Raw genomic sequence first — 20,396 nt, 5'->3', positions numbered from 1 at the left:
TGGTAAAATAAATCTGAAGTTCTCTTGAAACATTTTAAATAATCATTCGCATAGGCTAAATCACACAGCCAAGTCAAGTGCTTTGCTGATTGCTATATTTCATTATTGCTAACGTATTCTTTAACACACTGTTTTCCAGCATACTGTGCTTTTAAGAGCCCGAGTTCCCCACTAGTGGGCACCATTTATCTTCTCAGTCCATGCATCTTCACATCTCATGTTACTGCAAACCCATTTTTGATAAAAAGCCATTATAAAAAAGCAGGATGTGAGGAAAATAAAACTAGAACCACAGTTCCGTCATTTGTTACTCATAGCTTTTTTTCTTCCTGTACAAACCCAGCAAGTTATTTAATTTACAGTATAACTTTCAGTCTATTTAAAATCCCATTGGAAAATAAATTAATAAACACATTTGTAAAAATATGGCAGGCCGCAAAAATGCTGTTAAAAGATAAAAAAAAAAAAACTCTTTGATTAGAAATAAATAAAAAATATAAAAAATAGTCACACACACTTTTTACATTCACTTTACAAAAACTGAGTGCAAAAGAAGAAAAAAAAAAGAATTGTACTGAAATAAATATAATATACTAACAGAGTGCATTGCTGTTAATACAAATAGTCTGTTGTGTTTTATTCTTTTTTATGTCAGCTGGGAAAAAATTAGTGCAATGTTGCAATTGTAAATGCAGCATGGCAACCTACACCCCTTAGCAGTACATGAACTCCTAACAGATCCATCTGGAGTTTACTGCTGTTAAGTAATTTCTGTTGCCCAGCAGCTTTCACATCCTACACATGGATGCCCTTCACTGCCTGTTTGATACTTTCCAGCAGAGCTTTGCATTCGGGGGAATAGTCCCGTTCCAGATTGCTGTACATGTCTGTGAGTGTATTTACATATGCTTCGAAATTCTGCTCACTGATTGGCCCCTAAATGAAGACAAAACAGAGTATAATTGTAGCAGATAAAATGAAGGCCAAAGGAATACAAACACCCAACTCCAAAGCATAGAAAAGCATTGACATGGCAACTGGGGAGAAGTCATAAACACAGCAGTCATCCAAGATAATAGCAGGACTGTAGAAATTGAGGGATTTTCATGTGTTGGGGCATCCAAGCACATTCAAGGCAAGAAAATGTTCTAAGATATTATCTTCAGTATAAATTGCTTTTCTATTGAGACCTTATCTATCGAGGCTCTGGGATTATGGTTGACATCCCTGTAATTGTCCTTACCTAATTTACCAGTGCCCTTCTTGAGACTGGGAAAGGAGACTGTATTTCTGCAGACCTAACTACCTTGGTGGATTTGGCCTGTGTTTGGATGACATATAGGACATGGAGTTTTTCAGAGGCAGAGTTTTGTCGGCCTTAAAAGGATCACAGCACTGAGCTCAGTGAAAGAGGTCAATATTCTGATCTAAGAGTAAAAACAGATTCTCAGTGTGAAATTTTCACACCTTGTGCAGGGGGACACTGAGCTGGGGAGGGGTGGAGTAAAAGCTTGTGCAGGGCAGAAACACCATTGTTGGCTCAGTCCTGGAAGCAGCTGAGTCTGATATCAAGCAGAGTCCAAGATCCAGCATCTCTGCGGAGTAAATTAGGCTAAGCAGAGCTCTGCTAATGCAGCTATAGTGCTCCCGTCGGTCCCTGAGCAATCTCATCTGCTTCAGGTGCTGGCAATACAATCTCAAAGAAGGTGCGAAGCCACTGGCTGTGGTCTTACCATCTGTGGAAGCTGAATGTCAGCAAGGCTGGAGATGAGGGCTTGGCTTAAACCAGCTAGCTCCTTCAACAGGCTCTCATTGTTCTGCTCTATGAGTTTGTTCTCTTCTTCTATTGTTTTCAGGTTGGTCTCCATAGACGTGATCTGTAAAATACAGACATCTACAATCAAACAGAACTGTGGCAGTGCTGAGCCCAAACTGGCAGTCACATTGTCACACTGTGGGTCTGAAACTCAGGCACTTTTTAAAGGATGGATATAACCTCTCCATAGAATAATCACAGCAAGTTGTGTTCAGTCTGAATCAATGGATTTCGCTGTGGGTTCACAGAGAAACCCTGTGTCAGTGAGGCACCGGAGAGCACTTTGAGCAGGGAAATGAGGTCAGAGGGGAAAGGGGATACACTGGGATGGAGATTGTGGCCTCAGGGATGGTGGAAGGTAGGAGAAAGGTGGCTGAATTTTGCATTGCTGACTTGCTCTTAAAGTATTCCCTGCTGATTGCCCACAATGGTCATGACACAGCTTTTAGTTGTTATGCTACCTCCCTGCCTCACTGCTTAGTGGAGGGTAGAGCTGCGAGCTGCCTGGTTAGCAAGAAAAAAAAAATCAGTGGAATGGATGGAATGGAATGTGATGGAATCAGTGGGAGAAAAATTGAGCAGGAAGGAAATTGAGAGGCTGAGTGTGTGATTGCTGAGATCTCTGAGGAACAAAATGGAAACACCAGGTGTTTAAAATCAGCATAAAAATATTCCTGAGGTAGTGAAATGGTATAATTTCTGCATGAGAGCAGAAGGCACATACTGAGCTGTGAAAGTTCACATGTCAAAAGTTGTGCTGAAAAACTGATGGATGCAATGGCAGGGCCTGGTGCTTCACCCAATGCAGCCACTGCAAAGGCTGCCCATGGCCCTGGAAGGGACAGTGCAACGGCACAGCTGCAAGTGTTAGACCCACTCTCTCCTTGTTAGGACAACACCTCTCTGCACTGCTTAAATCTCTCCTTGTTTTGGTCAGTTTAGTCTCCTTCGTCACACACCCAGACTGCCCTCAGGAAGAGGAACCCTGTTTGTCTACACCCCTGATGCCTGTCCTATGGAGTGTGCTCCAGGCAGCCAAGCACCTGATCTGGGGAGATTAAAAGAGGATAGAACAAAGCCCTGTAGCAAACACATTGCTGCAGATGTAGTTCAGTATTTGCTAATCAGACTGTCTTCAATCTTGAGTAATTCAGAGGAGAAAGCTAGCTGCATAAATTAGGCCATCTCTGTTCAAACAGAGAGAACTGAAAGCAGTGTCCAGAAACACTGAAAAAAACCTCACTGCTATTCGGTTTGGGATGGACACAAGCATTGCAGTATGGTTGCGTTTATACTCAGTGCAGGTGGTATAAACTTTGCCTGTGTTTAGACTATACACTCTCTGGATATTATAAAAACAGCATGAATCAGCACTGAGAGCATTCTGCAAATGAGGGCTGTGGCTGCACTCTGCTCTGGATCAGTTTAGACTTGCATTCTGTTACCAGATCTGTTCTTATTTAGGAATTATTCTCTAAAAATCTTATTGTTCCTAAAATAATGAGCTCTTATTTCAACCTTATTTACCTGGGTGAACACTCAGGTGCATGCAGAAGTCCCTTTGTGGAGGAACATTCTCCATAGAACCACAGTCGGCACATGGAGGCTAATGCCATCTTGCCAGTTTACAAAAGAATGACAGTGAATGCCGTTTCCACAGCTCCCCCTTCAACTAATCTGCCCTACCAGTTAACAAGAGGCATCCATTCTTTACCAGCTGTTGCCTGGGGGCAAAATTCGAACTATTTGAGTAACTGTCAGTTTTTTAAGTACAAAACAACAAAACTAACGTGTATTAAAAGTCAGAGCAGGCTCCTGATGCCTTCCCTAGCCCGGGTTCTTACCGCAGTCATGGGATTCTCTGCGGTGTGTTTAACAGAGGTTTGGTCAACAAAGGAAAACGAACGTTTTGTTTGGTAAATATGGTTTCTCTGGTAGCCAAGATTAGCTCTAAACTGCCATCAACGTATCACTCAGTAGATCTTCATAATAATTCCCAGGAACCTGCTACTTACTTACAGAAAACAGATTAAAAAAAAACTTGACAAAAAGGCACTTGGGAATTTTGCAATTTTAAACGCTACGGAGTGAAGAGTATGCTTTTAACCATAGTACAAGAAAAACGAAAACTTCGGCTTTGATGTCATACCTGGGTTTGAAGTTTCATCATGTCAGCTTCAATTTTAAGATTGGATTCATTCAGTTCTTTTATTTCTTCATCCAAATGTCTGATTTCTTCATCACTCTCAATACCTGCAGATAGTTGAAAATATCAATATCAGATGTAAAGTGATCATATCTAAATGGACGTATGAGTAACAAACAGTGCTACCTGTTGCTGAACAAGAGGGAGATAACAAGCTTTTGATCAAATTATTGATGTTTAATTTGCCTATTACTTTGCTTTTATTGACAAAATTGTTTTCTAGTTGTAAAACTTTTATATGAGCTGAAACATCTAAGGGAAAATTATTGCTCTCTGAGTTTTTGTATTTGACAGTTCTTTTTTCCAGCTTAACATACAACCACAAACTAGCCAGAGAAAGGAAAAACTTGCACAAATACTTGGGAGGAGGAAAGTATATCATAAAATACGAGGGAGCATTTGCAATTTAATTTATTTATTTATTTATTTATTTATTTTATTACCTGTTTCTGATCTTTCAGGAAAATATGTGGGGGCAAAATTCTATGTGGAATAATTTTGTGGATCACAGCCTTAGGTATGTGTGAAATGTGAATGATACCAAAAGCTAAAAAACATTGTAGAAAAAAAAGAAGAAAGGAGGACTTTCACATCCCACAAGTTAGGCAGGGAAGAAAATTATCTTTGGACCTTTAGTAAAGTCGTGTTCTAAAAAATATTGAGCAGCTACAGCAGCTGGCAATACATATCTGTCTTTCTGCTCACTATCATTCTGAAACCAATTCCACCTTGAAAAAAGTACCAGGACTGTTTCTTTTTTAAAATCTGCAGCCCTGAACTGAGTCTGCTGGGGAATCAACTTGGGAAGTCTGTCGGTAGCAATTCCTCCCCCACAGATAATGTGGACAGAGATGCACATGAAAGCAAAATCATTTGCCCAATGTAACACAACTGTTTTGCTCAGCTATTGGAAGCATAAAGGCAAGTTCCTTTCATCCTGGCTCAATGCCCAGGTTTCTAAAGCATGTTTTATAAGAAAGTAATATTATATTGTATCTATTTGGTAGTTGCTCCTTTACTCTTACTATACAGATTAGCAAAATTTTCAAAGCACTTCACAGAAACATGTAGTATTAAAGTTAAGAAGAGGAGTCAAAGAGGAGTCAACTTCCGCATGCAATTTATCTCCCTTCTACGTTAGCCTAACCATTAGCCAACATCAGCTAGCTCTTCTGATCTGTAACTAATAATTTATTACTAATTACAATAGCAAGAGCACCTCCAAATTAATAATAATAATAATAATATTCTGAGATAAAAGATCATACTCCCAAATTTTGAATTATCATGCTGTAAATGAGTTGAATTTTATAATCTTTCATGCAAAGATTTTTGTTATTCAAGTTTAGTTATTGCTAGAGACAACTGAAAGGGGTGACAGTTAATGCCAGAATGGTATCAAGGAGCCTGAGTATAAATGGGAGACCAGGCCCTTCTATCTGAATAAATGTCATCGTCTTTTACAGATCTCCTTACCACCACTTGCTTTAAGCTTGATAGTCATTAACTCTTCCGAAATTTTGCCCTTTTTTATGGCTTGTGCATTCAGAGGACAACCAGATAGACTGAAACAGATAGGAAAAAAAACATTAGCACCCACTTGAAAGTGGCAACAATCCTTTCAGGCAATATTATCATGCACTTGGACAGACCTCTGTATTTAAGGTCACATCAGTATCTCCATTATAGCATAGCTTCAGGGAATGACATAACTCATAAAGAGCTATTTAACTGCATATTCCAGCCTGAAAATTGGAACAGATATCTCAACCAATAAGTAAACAACATTTAAGCATATTTCAGAATAATCAAAAGAGAATTGGGAGCTATTGTAAAGTTACATGGAAATGCATTTACAGAATTCTTGAAGTTCCAGCACTTATAAACAAATAAAAACTCTATTGTTTTTATTGAGTGATTATGCTTCAGAGGAGAGTGGCGGATGGTCCTTTAAAATGGCAAGTTTACCATTCTTAAAAAAATAAATTGTTAATGGGTTGATTTCCACAGCACACATTTATTGCATTATTTTGTTGATATATAATAATGATCAATACAATAATAACTCTGGGTATACCCTATAGACCATAATAGCTTTTTTGAATGGTTCTATTATATAATGTTTGCTTTTTAACCACTGTTCACATTAAATTATATTTTGCTATTTCAGTGCTTACAATTTCATCAGCTGGTAATTATCTGAGGCAATTTTTATTGCCTACTAAAGGGCTAAGATGAATTGCACTGTCTTAAAAATAACAAAGAAGAAATACCACATGCTGAAGAACTGGCAAAAGGCTTTGTATTTAGATGTAGCCAAGTAAGGAATGAAGGCAAAACTTTTCCTAGTACTATTTTTATTTATTTTTATTTTATTATTACTATTATTTGGTGGAAAAAGAATCCTGTTCAACATGGTGTTTCTACAAAGGAAATGAATAAGTCAATAAATAAATAAGAAAAAAACTTTGGAAGGTTTAAGTTTGCTTCCTGCCTGCTTAGCTAAATGTGCTAGTTTTCCATTTCTGGTATCGGTCTGGAGCTCAGCCCAGAGCTGTCATTGTCTCAAAGTCATTGGGTGGTTTGTTGGGTTTCAAGTGTGTTAGGTAAGGATATAACATCATAAACCTATACTAATTATATGATCTTAAGAGTGATCCAGCCTCTAGTAGGACAGAAGTAATCTAAGAGACCAATTTTTTATTCTATTGGTTTGAAGGTGTCATATTGCATAGTATGAGTTAATTAGCCCCAATTTTTAATAGTATTGTAATGTAAACACTTTACCATGCTCATAAATTTAGGATAACAATGGACAAATCTACTGCTTTGGAGGTTTCTTCTCTGCTATAAATAAATTTGCATATGAACAGTTCACAACTCTTTAAGAAATTTATCTCTCAGCATTCCCATCATGGTCTGATTCCACTACATCTGCCATACAGATGAGGCATTGGCATTAAAAGTTAATGCTCATGTGTAGGCTGCCTAAAATTTCAGTGAAGGATTTGTGATATACTTTTCCATCCTGGGTGGTTGTTTCTGAGGACTGGCAGTCTCCCAGTATCAAACGCTACATAATAATAAATGGGTGCAGAGCAAACAGTTTGACTCTTGAGCCAGTGAATCCACCACAACCACAAAACTTTGCTGCAGACAGAACTGGGAATAGGTCACTCAAACAGCAGGACATTGTCCTAGCAGCTGAGCTAAGAGTTCTGTGTAACTATTTTACAACCAAATAAGGAAAAACAAAGTCTTGTGCTGAGTTGGGAGTGGGCTGGGGCAGAGCCACAGGCTTGAGGCTGAGATAGAGAAAAGTGTTAGGAAAAGGATTGGCTCACCAGAATGAACCTAAGGGTTGAAAGGAAAGGGAAAAGTAAGAGCAATGGAGCTTGCTGGGGAACCTTTAAACAACCACTTTCAGAGGCTGTGAAATTTGAGCACACAGTTCTGCTGAATCATACTGCACTTCCTCCGACTGAATTGGTTCAGATTATATTGGACATTCTCGTATTAGAGAACTTGATTCAGAATATTAAAAAGAAAGCAAAGTAGATGTAAAATAGACATTTAATTCCCTCTATGCACAGAAAATCAAACTTTACAAAGTAGTATTTCTGATTCTGTAGACGGATTCTTTGAGTAATATTGACTGAACATGTTCAAATGATATTAATGCTTTCATCTTAATATATAAAAATCTGATATTTATTAAACACTGGCTATATGTGTGATTCCTACTTTGTAAAGATAGTTTTGTTTGTAAAATTGAAACAGCAAACTTGTGTGATCCATGAGTTCTTTGTGTTTAATTTTTTGTGCAGTTCTAGCGATTTAAATGCAAAGTTTATGAAAACAAGTTTGCCACTGGTAAAAAGATTAAATAAATGCAGACATTGCTCTTGCTTAATCCCTTTTGTTGACATTTCAATGATATTTGAATTTTCTATAAAAGATACACAGATCCAACTCCATATTTGCCTAGGACAGAACTCTTATTAAATTTTAAATCATATAGAAACTGTTAATCTGAATAAAAAGACCTTGGGAAGTCACATTGCTAGGGGAACATAAAATAAGAGTTAAAAGTTGATCCAAGCTGTCTCAAGCTTGTTCTGATCCATATTACTTCAGTTTCAATGTAAACTATCTCGTTATTTAAATAACCTCTGCACAATTTATTCAGACTGTAACCTCATTTGTTGCCAATTCAACAGGGGAACTTTAAGGAAAAAGGAAAAAGAAAACACAAAGTTATACCTTCTGTGGGTGACAAAAACATTATTAACATGACCCAGCCCGTTGCAGCCTGGCAAAGGACAGTGTGGCAGCTCTTGTTTGTTCAGTTTCCAGGATAGTGAAGACCCATTGACGGGACTCTCCTTCTGTCTCTTGGCAGCCAAAGGACAACCAGAAGCAGTGCGATGAGAAGTGTATTTACCTGATATGTGACCTTGGCCATCACAGCCTATCACTGGGCATCTACAGAAACACAGCAAAAGAACCCTGGTTTTTATGAGACATCTGGTGAAAGCAGTCTCAAGGAAGTCTGAGAAAATATGTTCAGCTACTTATGTCACTTTGCATCAATATATTAACGCTTGGTCCCCAAAGATGCACTATACCTGAGCATTCAATTCATGTCAAGCTGAGTTATGGAGGTTCACCTAATTTTAAGATTAGGCAATGTAAAGTGAAGTTGAACAGCCTAAGAAATGAAACCATTCGTTCAGATAGTATTTTACCAGAAAAGAAAATTGAAATTCTATCATAGACTATAAATCACAACCTGTAGGTATATGAAACATTAGCATTCTCTCTTCTCTGTGTTTTTGACATGAAGTGGAGGCTGGGTTCAAACATTCTGATCCATGTTACTGGAAAACTCTTGGAAACATATGCAAAGAAAGGAAGAAAGGAAGGTTTAGGATTTTTATTTTTATTTTAGTTGCTCGGCCACTATTATGCAGTCTCTCATATATCATTAGCAAGCAGTAAGAAAATTAATGAGTGCAACTATATCTTCATGTCTGTATTCTGGAAGTTATCGCTTACTGATTTTAATGGAATTTGCATTCAAGTAAGGAAGCAGTAAATACTCACTGAATTTTCAGTTTTCACTTCAAGTGAAATTCTATCAGTTAAATGAGTAGGAATGATACAAGAAAATACAAGTCTTCCTCGCTGTTCAAGCTCCAATGTGATGGACTCCATCAGCTTTACTAAAAACTGAAGCAGTTGGTTTGGCTTCAGCTATTGGGCTTATTGTCAGATCGGTTGGGTAATTCCTATGATGTTTCATCCCTTCAGCTCTTACTGTTTTTTCCCCGTTCACAACGACTTACACATTTGTACTCACTTAAGTTCAGGGTCTTCTTTTTCATCCTTGGAAGGAGTCACTTTGATACCACCTTTTCTGGCACGGGGACAACCAGATAAGCTGCAAGGACACAGAACAAAATCCACCTCTTTAGGATGCTGCTTGCCAATAACCCTGAGTGCTGCAGTCTCAATTCATGGGACAGTGCTTACCTTCTGTGTGATGCATAGTTCCCAGTCACATGGCCAGAACCGTCACAACCAGGTGTCGGGCACCTATAGAATAATATACTTACATGACTTTGAAGATAGCAGTAAATAACATGTATTTGGTGCTTCTTGCCTAGAGTGAGAGAAAGCTTCCACCATATAGCTTTTGTTGAGTAATTAAAGCTAATTCTTGTTGATTTTTTTTTTTTTAATGTGCAAAATACTTTTTTTTTTTTTTTTTTTTTAAATATAATTGGATTTTAGTAAGGCACATTAAACGTACTGCATAAGATATATGGAATTAAGCAATCCATAACACTGTTTGCACCAAACATTTTTCCTTGCACAGAGCCAAACAAACAAGCAAAAAGCCGATTGATATAGATCTATTTGTAAATTTACTGTATGTATTTGTTTGCTATCCTTCTGATATTCACAGGTACGGATGCAAATAAGCACTTTGCCAGTATTTACAAAAGGGAAAATGGAAGCAGAGAAGCAGTTTTACTTTTGTACATCAATAGAGTTAGTGTGATAGCCAGAATTTGAATTTAGTAGTTTGTATATTCCTAGCACTGTAATTATACAACAGGATATCTATCTATTTAACTCTAGATGCAACTGGATATTCAGCTTGGCAATTGGATTATGTTTACATCTCATAGTTAAGGGGTTTTGTGTGTGTGTGTGTGCGCAAAAAATAGAAGCCTTTCAAGAATGAATATTTAGTACTAAATCATCCATACAATGAAAATAAACAAATTTGCCTGTTAATGTATCATTGCTGGTGGTCTGGGACTAGTACTACATGAAAAGTAGGCTCCCAAAGCCTACTGCAGTCAATAGGTCTTTCCACTGACTTCTGGGGGTTTGGGAACAGGACCGTGCTGACATCACTTTCTACTGGTGAAGCAGTCATTCAAACTAATTTTTTTTTTGGTCATTTGTTGTCATTTTTTTCATTGAATTTGTATATGTGTGGGTTTTCTTTAGAGAAACATGCCTCAACACAGGAAGGAGCATAAGGAAAATATTTACCTTTAGAAGTAGTGCCAGCCATTTCCACATTTCTGTGCTCCACAGCACCAGGTTGTTATGTTAACCATCCCTAAAGGCCTCTTAAATACTGTGATTTTTACAGAGTTTCAGAATTACAGAAGTTTTGCCAAACAATCTTGACTGAACCATTAAGGAATCTTGTATGGATCTTGGTTGTTACCGAATCTTGGCCGAGATGACAAGATGGGTGATTTGATCAGTTGTTTGTACACTGTCACAGAAAACTTCTACATGTATAACTGTAGTATCATGTCTACGTGTGCACTTGTATCTTTGAATATTTGAAAATGCTTTTCTTTTGGACATGACCAGATTTACTCAGTGATTCAAGTAGAACTCAGCAAATAATTTCAAGTGAAGAAAGTGAAAACTGTTTATTTTTGTATGTTTGTTTGTTTTAAATAACAATTTCAAAACATTTCATGATGATATTTTCTGAACAAAAGTATTTGGGCAGAATAATATGCTTCACAATGACAATAAAGGTAGAGGTGTGGGTTGCAGAGTGCCAGATATGCTTGACTGTTCAGCTAAATGCTGACCTCTCTGAGCATAGGACAAGAACTGGGTACAATGTTATGTGAAGCAGGCAGTTAGGGCAGATGTCTGGAGGGTGTGAATGCTCACCAGTAAAGCCAGAATACCTGCCAAATACTATGGGTATTAATTTGGGCTACTTGTTTTATCAGATGATCACAGATGGAAGAGTTGTCTGTATAGACTGCACCCAGATTTTAATCTACCAAGAGCTCTTTATGGAATATATTCACATAATGAGTCTGAGAGTTATAGACATAAAAGTACAGTGAGACAATTTTGAATCTCCCCATCTGCACTTGCGTCCCCAGGTAGCAGTTAGACTTTACAACTAGATTGGAATTCAAAGCATTCTTGAGAATGTTAAAGATATGAAGGTAAGATATTAATAATATTGTGATATTTCACAACACAAGATATACCAACAATGCATTGCCTTTCAGTCAGTAGTAATGTGGATCTTGATCAGCTTTAAACTGGCTGATGAGTTTGAACTGATGCCCCAGCATAGGGAGTTACTGTGGAGAGCCAAGAAAATCACATTTGTGTTGGAGAGCCAGAGGTCACAGGATCTCAAGTTAAACGATGTCAGCTCTTGAATGGGTGTAGGTTACAGATTCTTTTACACTTCATCAAGTTTGTTTTCTAAGAACACATCTCACAGCGATTTCACACAGCAATTTTTGTAACCATGCATTAAGTACCTCCCATTTTGTGCCCCTTTTCAGTGTTCTATCTTTAGGTAGACAAACTACAACTTCACATAAAATTGATATACTCAGCTGAGAATCTAGGAGCACTTCTGATACTTCTACTGATGGTAAAGCTCTAAGAAATTGTTGGATAGGAACTTTACCTAAGGCGAACCCACACAAGTCACTTAAAAAGGGTAATGATTAGAACATGTCCTGCTGTTGATGGAATATGGATAACTTATCAACTTGGTATAAGGAATCTACCTATTTCCTAACGTTTCTGAACTCTAATTAGATATTCTTATATAGTATACTTTTAAACTTGTTTAAGGTTTGATAAGCAGCTCTTTGGTGAAATGAAAGTGAATTAAATCACAACTCTCCGTAATAGATTATAAATCCTTCATCAATACTAGTGTATTTTAATTCAACCATCTTAAATTATGCAGTGCAATGAGAATTTCTCAGATATTAAATTTCTTGAATCTGACTGAAAGATTTACTTTTTGAGCAGATATTCCTTATTTCTCAACTGCAGATCACATGGAAGCCTTGTATCTTTGCTGGCTTAGAGATTCACAGTTAAAGCCAAAATCATATCTTGATTCTGGCAAATTAAACACGAATAACATTTGGAAAAAATACACAGCTTTTTCTTCTTCACGCCTAACTACATGAGGGTACGTTGGTGGCCTGATTCTATGAGCATTATGCCCTTTACTCTCATCTCTGTGAAGTAAAACTATTGATATCACTATACTATACTAAAAGCAAAAGATTTCATTTAGTTGTTATCAAAAGCAGAATTTTGTTTAAAATTTCACCTGAATTACATTTGCAGGAAGCTAAAATAAGTTGGTACATTTGTGGAAAGTGATTTTATTTCGCCCTTTTCCCTTTTGCAAATTGTCTGTGAACAGATTTTGATTTTTGCTCTTTTCTAGCTAATTGAAATTAAATGCTAAGTGCATTATGCAACATATTTCTGTCTGTGAAACGTTCATGAACTTTGACTTTGTCTTTCACAACTCACTTATAATACATGGCGTACAATGTGCAGTTTGTCATTTAAGTCATATGCTGTTGCTCCTCTTTCCTTATGGCATGACCAAAACTCTAGAAGCTTTAGTGGAAAAATAACCATATTGGTATGCAAATTTCTTTATTCACACATGAATATGGGGGGGAGGGGCTGCATGAAGAGCAACTATTCAAAATATTTGTGTGAGTGTCTATGTATGGCAGAAAGCCAGAAAAAGCAGGGACAAATACATATGACTCAGCAAATGATTTCAAATTTGTCAGCATTTTCACAAGTCAGTTCCCTGCTTCTTGTGCTGCTCTTTTAAAAAAATACTAAAATTAAATTTTATACATTTGAGACTCAGTGAAATACTGTGCCAGTATGTTAGTTTCCCTAATAAATTTCAGAACTGCTTCAAGCAATTGCCCATATAAATGGACCTTTTTTGCCATTTTGATGCATCTGTAGCAGGTTCACGTCCATAGCTACCATCAGTTCATTCTTTTTTTTTAATTCATGTTATTGGACTAAAGAATGAGACCACTAGTATTTGATCTATGTAAGCTAACTTGTGACTAAGCACTGAGCCAAATCTATGTGTAATCAGTACAGTCATAGACATCATCTTATCAGCATAACTGTGCCATAGTTGGACTTTATTTTCTTCTGTCTGGATTAGGGATGAATGTAAAGGACAGAAAGGACGGTCACGGGATTCTTCTCTTTTTACATGCATCCATGAGATTTCCAAGCCATCTATTACAGGATCCAATTTACAAGATGCAGAGAGAAAGCCATGAAAGAACTCTAATTATCCTTTCCTCTTCCCCATGTCCTTATTGACAAAGGCAATTCAATAACTAGATGACTGGTTGCCAGTGCCTCTCTTGACTACAGATTTTTGAAATATTCATATGTCCCTATACATCTGTCTATATAGCAGAGCCCGCACAGTCCTTTTGTAAGTGACATTTCATGGTGAAAATTATGCCAGCACAAAATCATGTGACTTGATGTCTGCTTCAATGACATTAAACACATAGTATATGGTACTGAATGATAAAAAATGATATGCAGGAGTTCTGGTCTAGTTTTTTGATTTATTCTATCTTCCCTAATCAGTGGTATGTTTTCAATATTTTTCTCTTTCTTCCTGAATGAAAAATACTGTTACTCTTAGTGTTTTCAGTATTTTTTCTTCATGTCCTGGCTAATTCATGAAAATGAAGGGACGCTAAACAAGAAAGGCAAATTGAGAGAAATAAACTCTGTTTTAATAAGTGAACTTCACTGAAATATTTCATACTTCGCTGCACAGAGTAATTAAAATGAACAACTCAATTACTATAGGGAACATGTTGATCAAAGATAAATAAGAATTACATTTTTACTATTATTAATACTCACTTAAGCTCCTGAGAGTTAGCAGCCATAAGGGATTTTAATGTCTTGTCAGCTAGTGGGCACCCAGAAACACTGAAAAATACAAGGTGGAATGTTTCACTGAAACAAAATGTATATATTCTTTTCTTAAAACAACAATCTTTATAAAATCTGTGACTAAAAATGGGAAAAAAACAGACCCTCAACTATTTCCTGTTGACAAAGGAAGAACAATCTATGCCAGACTCTTGAATTACTGAAAACATATATGGTTAGGGCTAGAGCTTTCTAAGTCCCTGTAAAGCATTAAACGGCAATGTGGTGTTATGCAGAGCCCTTTCTACATAAATGGCAGGTAAAGCATCTGGTCCATGTGGCTGCTTCCATCTTGTTCTCAAAAGGAAACAGAAAAAAATATTGTTTCAACCCCCAGGTAGACAGTAGGCTATTCTAAAGAAATAATTTGCAGCTACAGAATGTATTGGAAGTTCTGTTAATTTCAAAGCCACTTGCAGAAAAAGTTTCTACGGAAACCTTATTTAAAATCCCATCCAATATCTCATCTGTATAGAGAGTGCTTGTTCACTTAGGGAAATGCAACCTTTACTGAATGACTTATCTACATGTCTTTGCTAAGCCATCTTGAGTAATAAGCATATGCCGCCTAAATCCATCAGACTATTGAGTCCAGACCTTCTACAAAATATAAAACAGGAAAAATTTTCTGTATGGATTATTTTCTGTAAATTACTTTTGAATACTTATCCATGGTTAGTATATAAAAAAAGTTAAATGATAGCAGGTAAAAGTAGCACTATTTCCTGCTTTGGTTTTCCTGTTGTTTCTTACCTGCGGTGTGAGGCATAGTTTCCTGTTACATGACCGCTACCATCACATCCTGGAGTTGGACAGCTATGCAAAGATGCAGTGAGAGGTTAGAGCATGCACAAGACATCACATAGCTTACCCTGCAATTAAGTACATAACGATATGTAGGACAATCATATTCATTATAACCCATCTCAATATCATCATGACACCACAAAAACTAACAAAATCTACATAACAGTTCTAGTTTTCAATTAGTTCTTGAAGCACAGAAGGAAAAAAATTCCTATTTCCACCATGCAAATCAGTCTAAACCTTACTTCTTTGATCTATGCAAGTGTGAAACCACCTTGCTTTGCATAGCTTTTTCAGTTACAACTCGGATTCTTGAAAAGAAACTTCACTATTGCTACCAATATTTAACTGCAGTTCATAAACCCTAGAGGTAAAGTTTCCTATCCGATCTTGTGTGTAACACAGGCCTGAGAACAATAATATCCCAAATCATTCCTTTAGCTTCTGACTAAAATAATGCACCTTTTTTTAGAAATGCATTCAGAATCTTTATTTGCTGTGAGAAATAAGTGAGAAATAGATGCTATGGTTTCTTGCAGAACAGAAAATGTATCAGCTAAAGTTCAGAATGAGTGTGTTTTCATGGGATTTTTCACAGCTGAAATGAGAAGTGGCATAAAAGTGTACATTTAGCATTTATGTAAATGTAAATATATATTTACATTTACATGTGGTGTACATTTAGCACAATATATTTTTTTCCTTTATGCCAAGAGATGGAGGCATGTTCAACCGGGAGAAAATGTCATTTTTTTCCTCAATTCAACTTTAGTCATAACTCTGAGATCATTTATCAGATGGATCCCAATTGATCCTCTGCAAGAGTGCAAAAATTGCAAGAAATGCAATCTGTGGGTGGATGAGGAGGAGTGAGTTAAGTATACCCTTCTACAATATTTTAAAACCTCTAACAGCAGCCCTCCATTCACCTTATAAATGGCTGTGTTTCACTGGACGCCAGTGTTTCACTGGGCAATCAGAATCTGTACAGAAACATTTAGCTAGTGCTCCATGAGTAAACCTCAGATCCTCACCTGCCTATTTTCTCTGAAGTGGCAGAATGCTAGGAACTTTTCAAATCTGTAAAAAAGCCTTAGCAAGATATCACAGCCCACTTCAACCTGAGCAGTGTAGTTTTGGTAAAGAGAATCAGCATGGAAAAATAAGAGGCACATGCAGTAAGATGATATTCATACGGTAGTTCACTGCAAATGAGATAATGGGGTCAATTTTTTTTTTCTCTGCAAGTGCTTATGTCATTTTAAGAACTTCCTCATGATGGAGCCACCTGTATTGGATTGTTCTGTATGAGTTTTGAGGCTTAGTGGGATCACAGAAATGCAGTCTGATTCCTGTAATTGCACCTAGATTCTGCTGATATATTAAAGCTATTTCTTATTTAATTTTTAGAACAGTTACATCTTAGGTGCCTCTTTCTACTCGGCATGTGAAAAAAATACAGTAAAACCAATGTCAGATTATCACTGTTTTTTGTAAATACTGTGGAGAATTATTATTTAGGAGATTAGAAAAATGTTTCACAGCCATCTCAAAACAGGTCAGTATCGCAAAGGAATAAATAATACAAAGGAAAAGCCATTAGAGTCTTCAGCAAATAAACTCTGAGTATTTTTGTCCGCAGTTGTTTTAGAGGAGGCAAAACAAACATGACCTCTTTCAATTTAGGTCGTGAACTACAAGTACAGATACAATGTGGTGAGTAGGCAACATGCAGGCTGCACGGCATGAGGTGAAAGAATCACTCTTCACAGAAGCTTGCCCCAGGGATATGTTATTTCTAAAGACAGAGTCATATCTAACTGATTCAGTGCCACTGAGTCTGGGGAGCAGTACACAAGGTGATGGGATGCAACTCATTTATTTATGGAGGAGCCTGCAGTGATACATTATAGACTATCATCACTAAGTAATTCTACGTTCCACTTGTCTAGAGAGACCTACTTTGTACTGAGGACAAAAAGAAAAGTGGAATAAATGATCACTTAATCCCATATGGCAAAAAACCCACTCTATTGATAGCAATGTTGACGTGAATCCAGTAGGCTTTTGTGAAGAGCCTAACTGGGATTTTAAAAGGTGACCAGTGTTATGAGCTGGTTGTTACAATTTTACTGAAACTGTTCTGAACCAAAACAAACTGTTATGTGCAAAAAGATTTAAAAAAAAACAACAAAAACAACCAACCTGATTTCTTTGCAGTTTTTGACAGTAAAGTTTTGGAGTTTAAAACTAAGCAAATGAGACTCTTTTCTTGGGAAAAGAGAGCATCAGCCTATTCTCCCAGAGTATGAATTTGTGAGTCCACTGGATTTTCAGTAGGACAGAATGACAGAATGCTTTGAAGGAGGCAAATTAAGAACTTAAAGCCTATTTCCTAGGGTTGGAAAACCCTGGGGCAGTTCCTCACTACCCACTATCCATTTTATCCTTTGAACTTTGTATGTTTAATGTCTGCAAAATTTGCTGCACTTCTCCACAAATCCTTGGAAGTGGAACTGTAACAAAGACTTTCCAAATAAAGTTTATTCAATTACACAAACATTAACGCAGCCTACTTGTAAATGTGGCCCATTTGTTACCTACCTACATGAAGAATAAAAACTGATAGAGAGCAGAATATAAGTCTTGAATCTGTCCAGACTCTCAGACCTATCTCTGCCTTGTCTCAGCTCCATGCTGACCTAGAGTGGGAACTACCTGCAGTGATCATGAAGGTCTCCCTACTTGGCTACCTCAAATGCACTTCAATTCAGCACTCAGACAAACAATTTACTCAGTCTTTAGAAGGGTAGAGGAACATGGCACTTTTTTGTGACTCACGTGATGAGTTCCTTTTTGAGATCTCTTGAATGGAGCTTGGGTTTAGGACTTGGTATGGAGACTTCTCCTGGATACTTTTTTTCTTCCATGTTTTCTGGAGAGCTCACTGGGTCTTTCTGAAATATTAGATGAGAGTGTGACAAATGGTTTCTCTCGTCAAGAGAATTCTACATGTTCAACAAATAACTTGAACGTCTTTTAAAACATTTTAAAAAGTACCATAAGAGGAGTGATTATGAAAGTTTAATGCGTTGTAAATCAAAGCACTGGCAGGTAGAGTTTTTAAAATGTTGAACTGTATATTATGAAATTATTTCTGAAGGTAAATGCTGTTTTAGTATGTACATAGGGACAATCAGGCTTACATTTATATAACAATAATGAAGACCACAGAAAAACACACAGAGAAAATTAAGGCAATTGTTGAATGTAGAACCAAACAAGACTTCAGAAAGTATATACTTGCTTTTTCTTTGCAAGTACTTCGTTGTGTTTTATACATAGTTGAAGTGAGAACCACTGTACCATATTGTGAATTAAAAAATTATAACCATAAATTAAAAAACTATTCTATGTAAAATATGTAAATACAACACTTTCTAGGTTGGTAGAAAGCTATGATCTGATGTCTTATGCAAAGACAAGATTCTTGATAAAACAAAAATCATGAGAAGAAGAACACAGATTTTCTTAGCAGCTAGCTGGTAAAGGTAATTATTGATTTCTACTACTTGTAGATTAAAATCACTGCTACAAGCCTGCTTGATAGATAGTATGCACTATGAACATTCACTCTCCTGGGGAGACAATTTGGAAATCCAGAGCTCTGGAGAATATAACATTTTCATTTTCTGAAAAAAAAATGCAAACTTTGATCATTTCAGATATCTTCATTTTTACTGTTTTGAGGATTAATGTCTTCAATTATTACTATTTTTATGAAGGTTAAGTTTTTCCTTTCTGGAGTAATGCTCTGTGGATATTTCATCATTCAAGAAATCTCCGAAGCCCTTAGCATCAATTATTAAATCTCTATAAATCCTTGCTGGGAACTCACGTTGGATTTGCCTGATTCTCAAGCAGGTAGCACCCTGAGATTACTACATGTAGGAGCAGAAACTGCTGCCTGCAGTTAAGGGGAGGACCTCTCAGCTTCTGCTAAACTCTCAGGGTTGATGCTGTAGATTTCTGGGCTTGTGCAGCTGATGAATGTGCCAGGACAGAGGGGCAGGGATGTCTGCAGAACTGTTAAGCACATAGTGGAGGGCTGAAAAGAATCTGGACTGAAAATGGAGATTCTGCCTACTGGGACTTGTAAGCTCTGCGGGGGTGTTTCTTCTGATAAAGCTTCCATATGGTCGTCAATTCTGGCAGCTCATCTTTGCCTGTTTGGAGACTGGATCTTCAATATGACTTCGTTTTTCTTTCTGGTACTGGCTACCTACTGCCTACTGTAACTCGCACTATACATACACATAGAAATTCATGTCATATTATTGATATATCAATTACTACTGATTTTTGGAGTCACATTTGTGGAGTTTGTTTGGGAATAATCTCATCTCATCTCATGCACAAAAATGCATGTCTTTTCTAAACACTCTTTCATAGTAATTGACAAGTCATATTTTAAGATATAAAAGTAAACATATATTTCAGGCTCTTGGAATTTTATTTCACATAAAAATTTCACATAAAGAGTAATAGAAGAGTAATAGATCAGCATTGCTAAAACATTCATATAGAAATACTAAATATTTGAAAGTCATCCAAACATGGAAGCCAGGAAGATAAAAATTGAAAAAAGAAAAAGGAACTCCAGCTTTGTTCCAGATTCAAGCAACCTGAGAGACTGTTTTTCCAGCATTAAGTTAAATCCTGATTCTAGTCGCTTATGTGGATGTTTTTCCTCTTAAAGCTGCAGGAAGAGAGTTTTATTTAATTACTATGTCTTTCCACATGTTCTGTCCTGACTTTCTTTCATACATGTAAATTAAAGCTTCTGCAGGGATTATCACTACTGTAAGTCTCCATAAAATCAAAAGCCCTAAAAGAACAACAAATTGGTGATCTTCTCCTGACAGCTGCAGGGTTCAGATATCAAGATAACTTCAGAAGCCCCACGTAGATTGGTTTCCATTTAACATAATGGATGTTGAAGAAGGTTGATTTATGAGTTTCGTGCGTTTTTTTTTACCAGCTAATCCAACAGGCTACATCTGTATTACTGAACTGGGAGACAGTGCTTTTTCTAAAGATTTAGTGCATATATGGGATGAATCTTAGAAATGTATAAAGACCAGGCACACATCAGCCTGCTCACACTGCAGTTTTTTAATATCTTCAGTTACAGCTTGTGTTCTTTCACTCAAATGGAAGATATCTCTTTATCAATTGTTG

General features: G+C 36.9%; 1 protein-coding gene across 1 annotated transcript in view; it reads right to left on the bottom strand.

Annotated features, from left to right (window-relative positions):
• Window positions 1-795: 795 nt before the first annotated feature.
• Window positions 796-20,396, bottom strand: part of ST18 (ST18 C2H2C-type zinc finger transcription factor) — a gene marked incomplete at both ends in the record, with an annotated part of 171,501 nt that continues 151,900 nt past the window's right edge. The window contains 10 exons of the mRNA XM_079533679.1: window positions 796-936; window positions 1,734-1,877; window positions 3,966-4,069; window positions 5,499-5,587; window positions 8,286-8,507; window positions 9,385-9,465; window positions 9,558-9,620; window positions 14,277-14,345; window positions 15,102-15,164; window positions 17,997-18,112. Coding sequence (XP_079389805.1) covers window positions 796-936; window positions 1,734-1,877; window positions 3,966-4,069; window positions 5,499-5,587; window positions 8,286-8,507; window positions 9,385-9,465; window positions 9,558-9,620; window positions 14,277-14,345; window positions 15,102-15,164; window positions 17,997-18,112 — 1,092 coding nt within the window. The remainder of the gene's footprint in view (window positions 937-1,733; window positions 1,878-3,965; window positions 4,070-5,498; window positions 5,588-8,285; window positions 8,508-9,384; window positions 9,466-9,557; window positions 9,621-14,276; window positions 14,346-15,101; window positions 15,165-17,996; window positions 18,113-20,396) is intronic.

The sequence above is a fragment of the Tetrao urogallus genome, assembly GCF_951394365.1.
Source record: "Tetrao urogallus genome assembly, chromosome: 3".
Taxonomy (NCBI): domain Eukaryota; kingdom Metazoa; phylum Chordata; class Aves; order Galliformes; family Phasianidae; genus Tetrao; species Tetrao urogallus.
The sequence above is the reverse complement of the archived record's forward strand: the minus strand, read 5'-3'. Positions and strand labels throughout refer to the sequence as shown.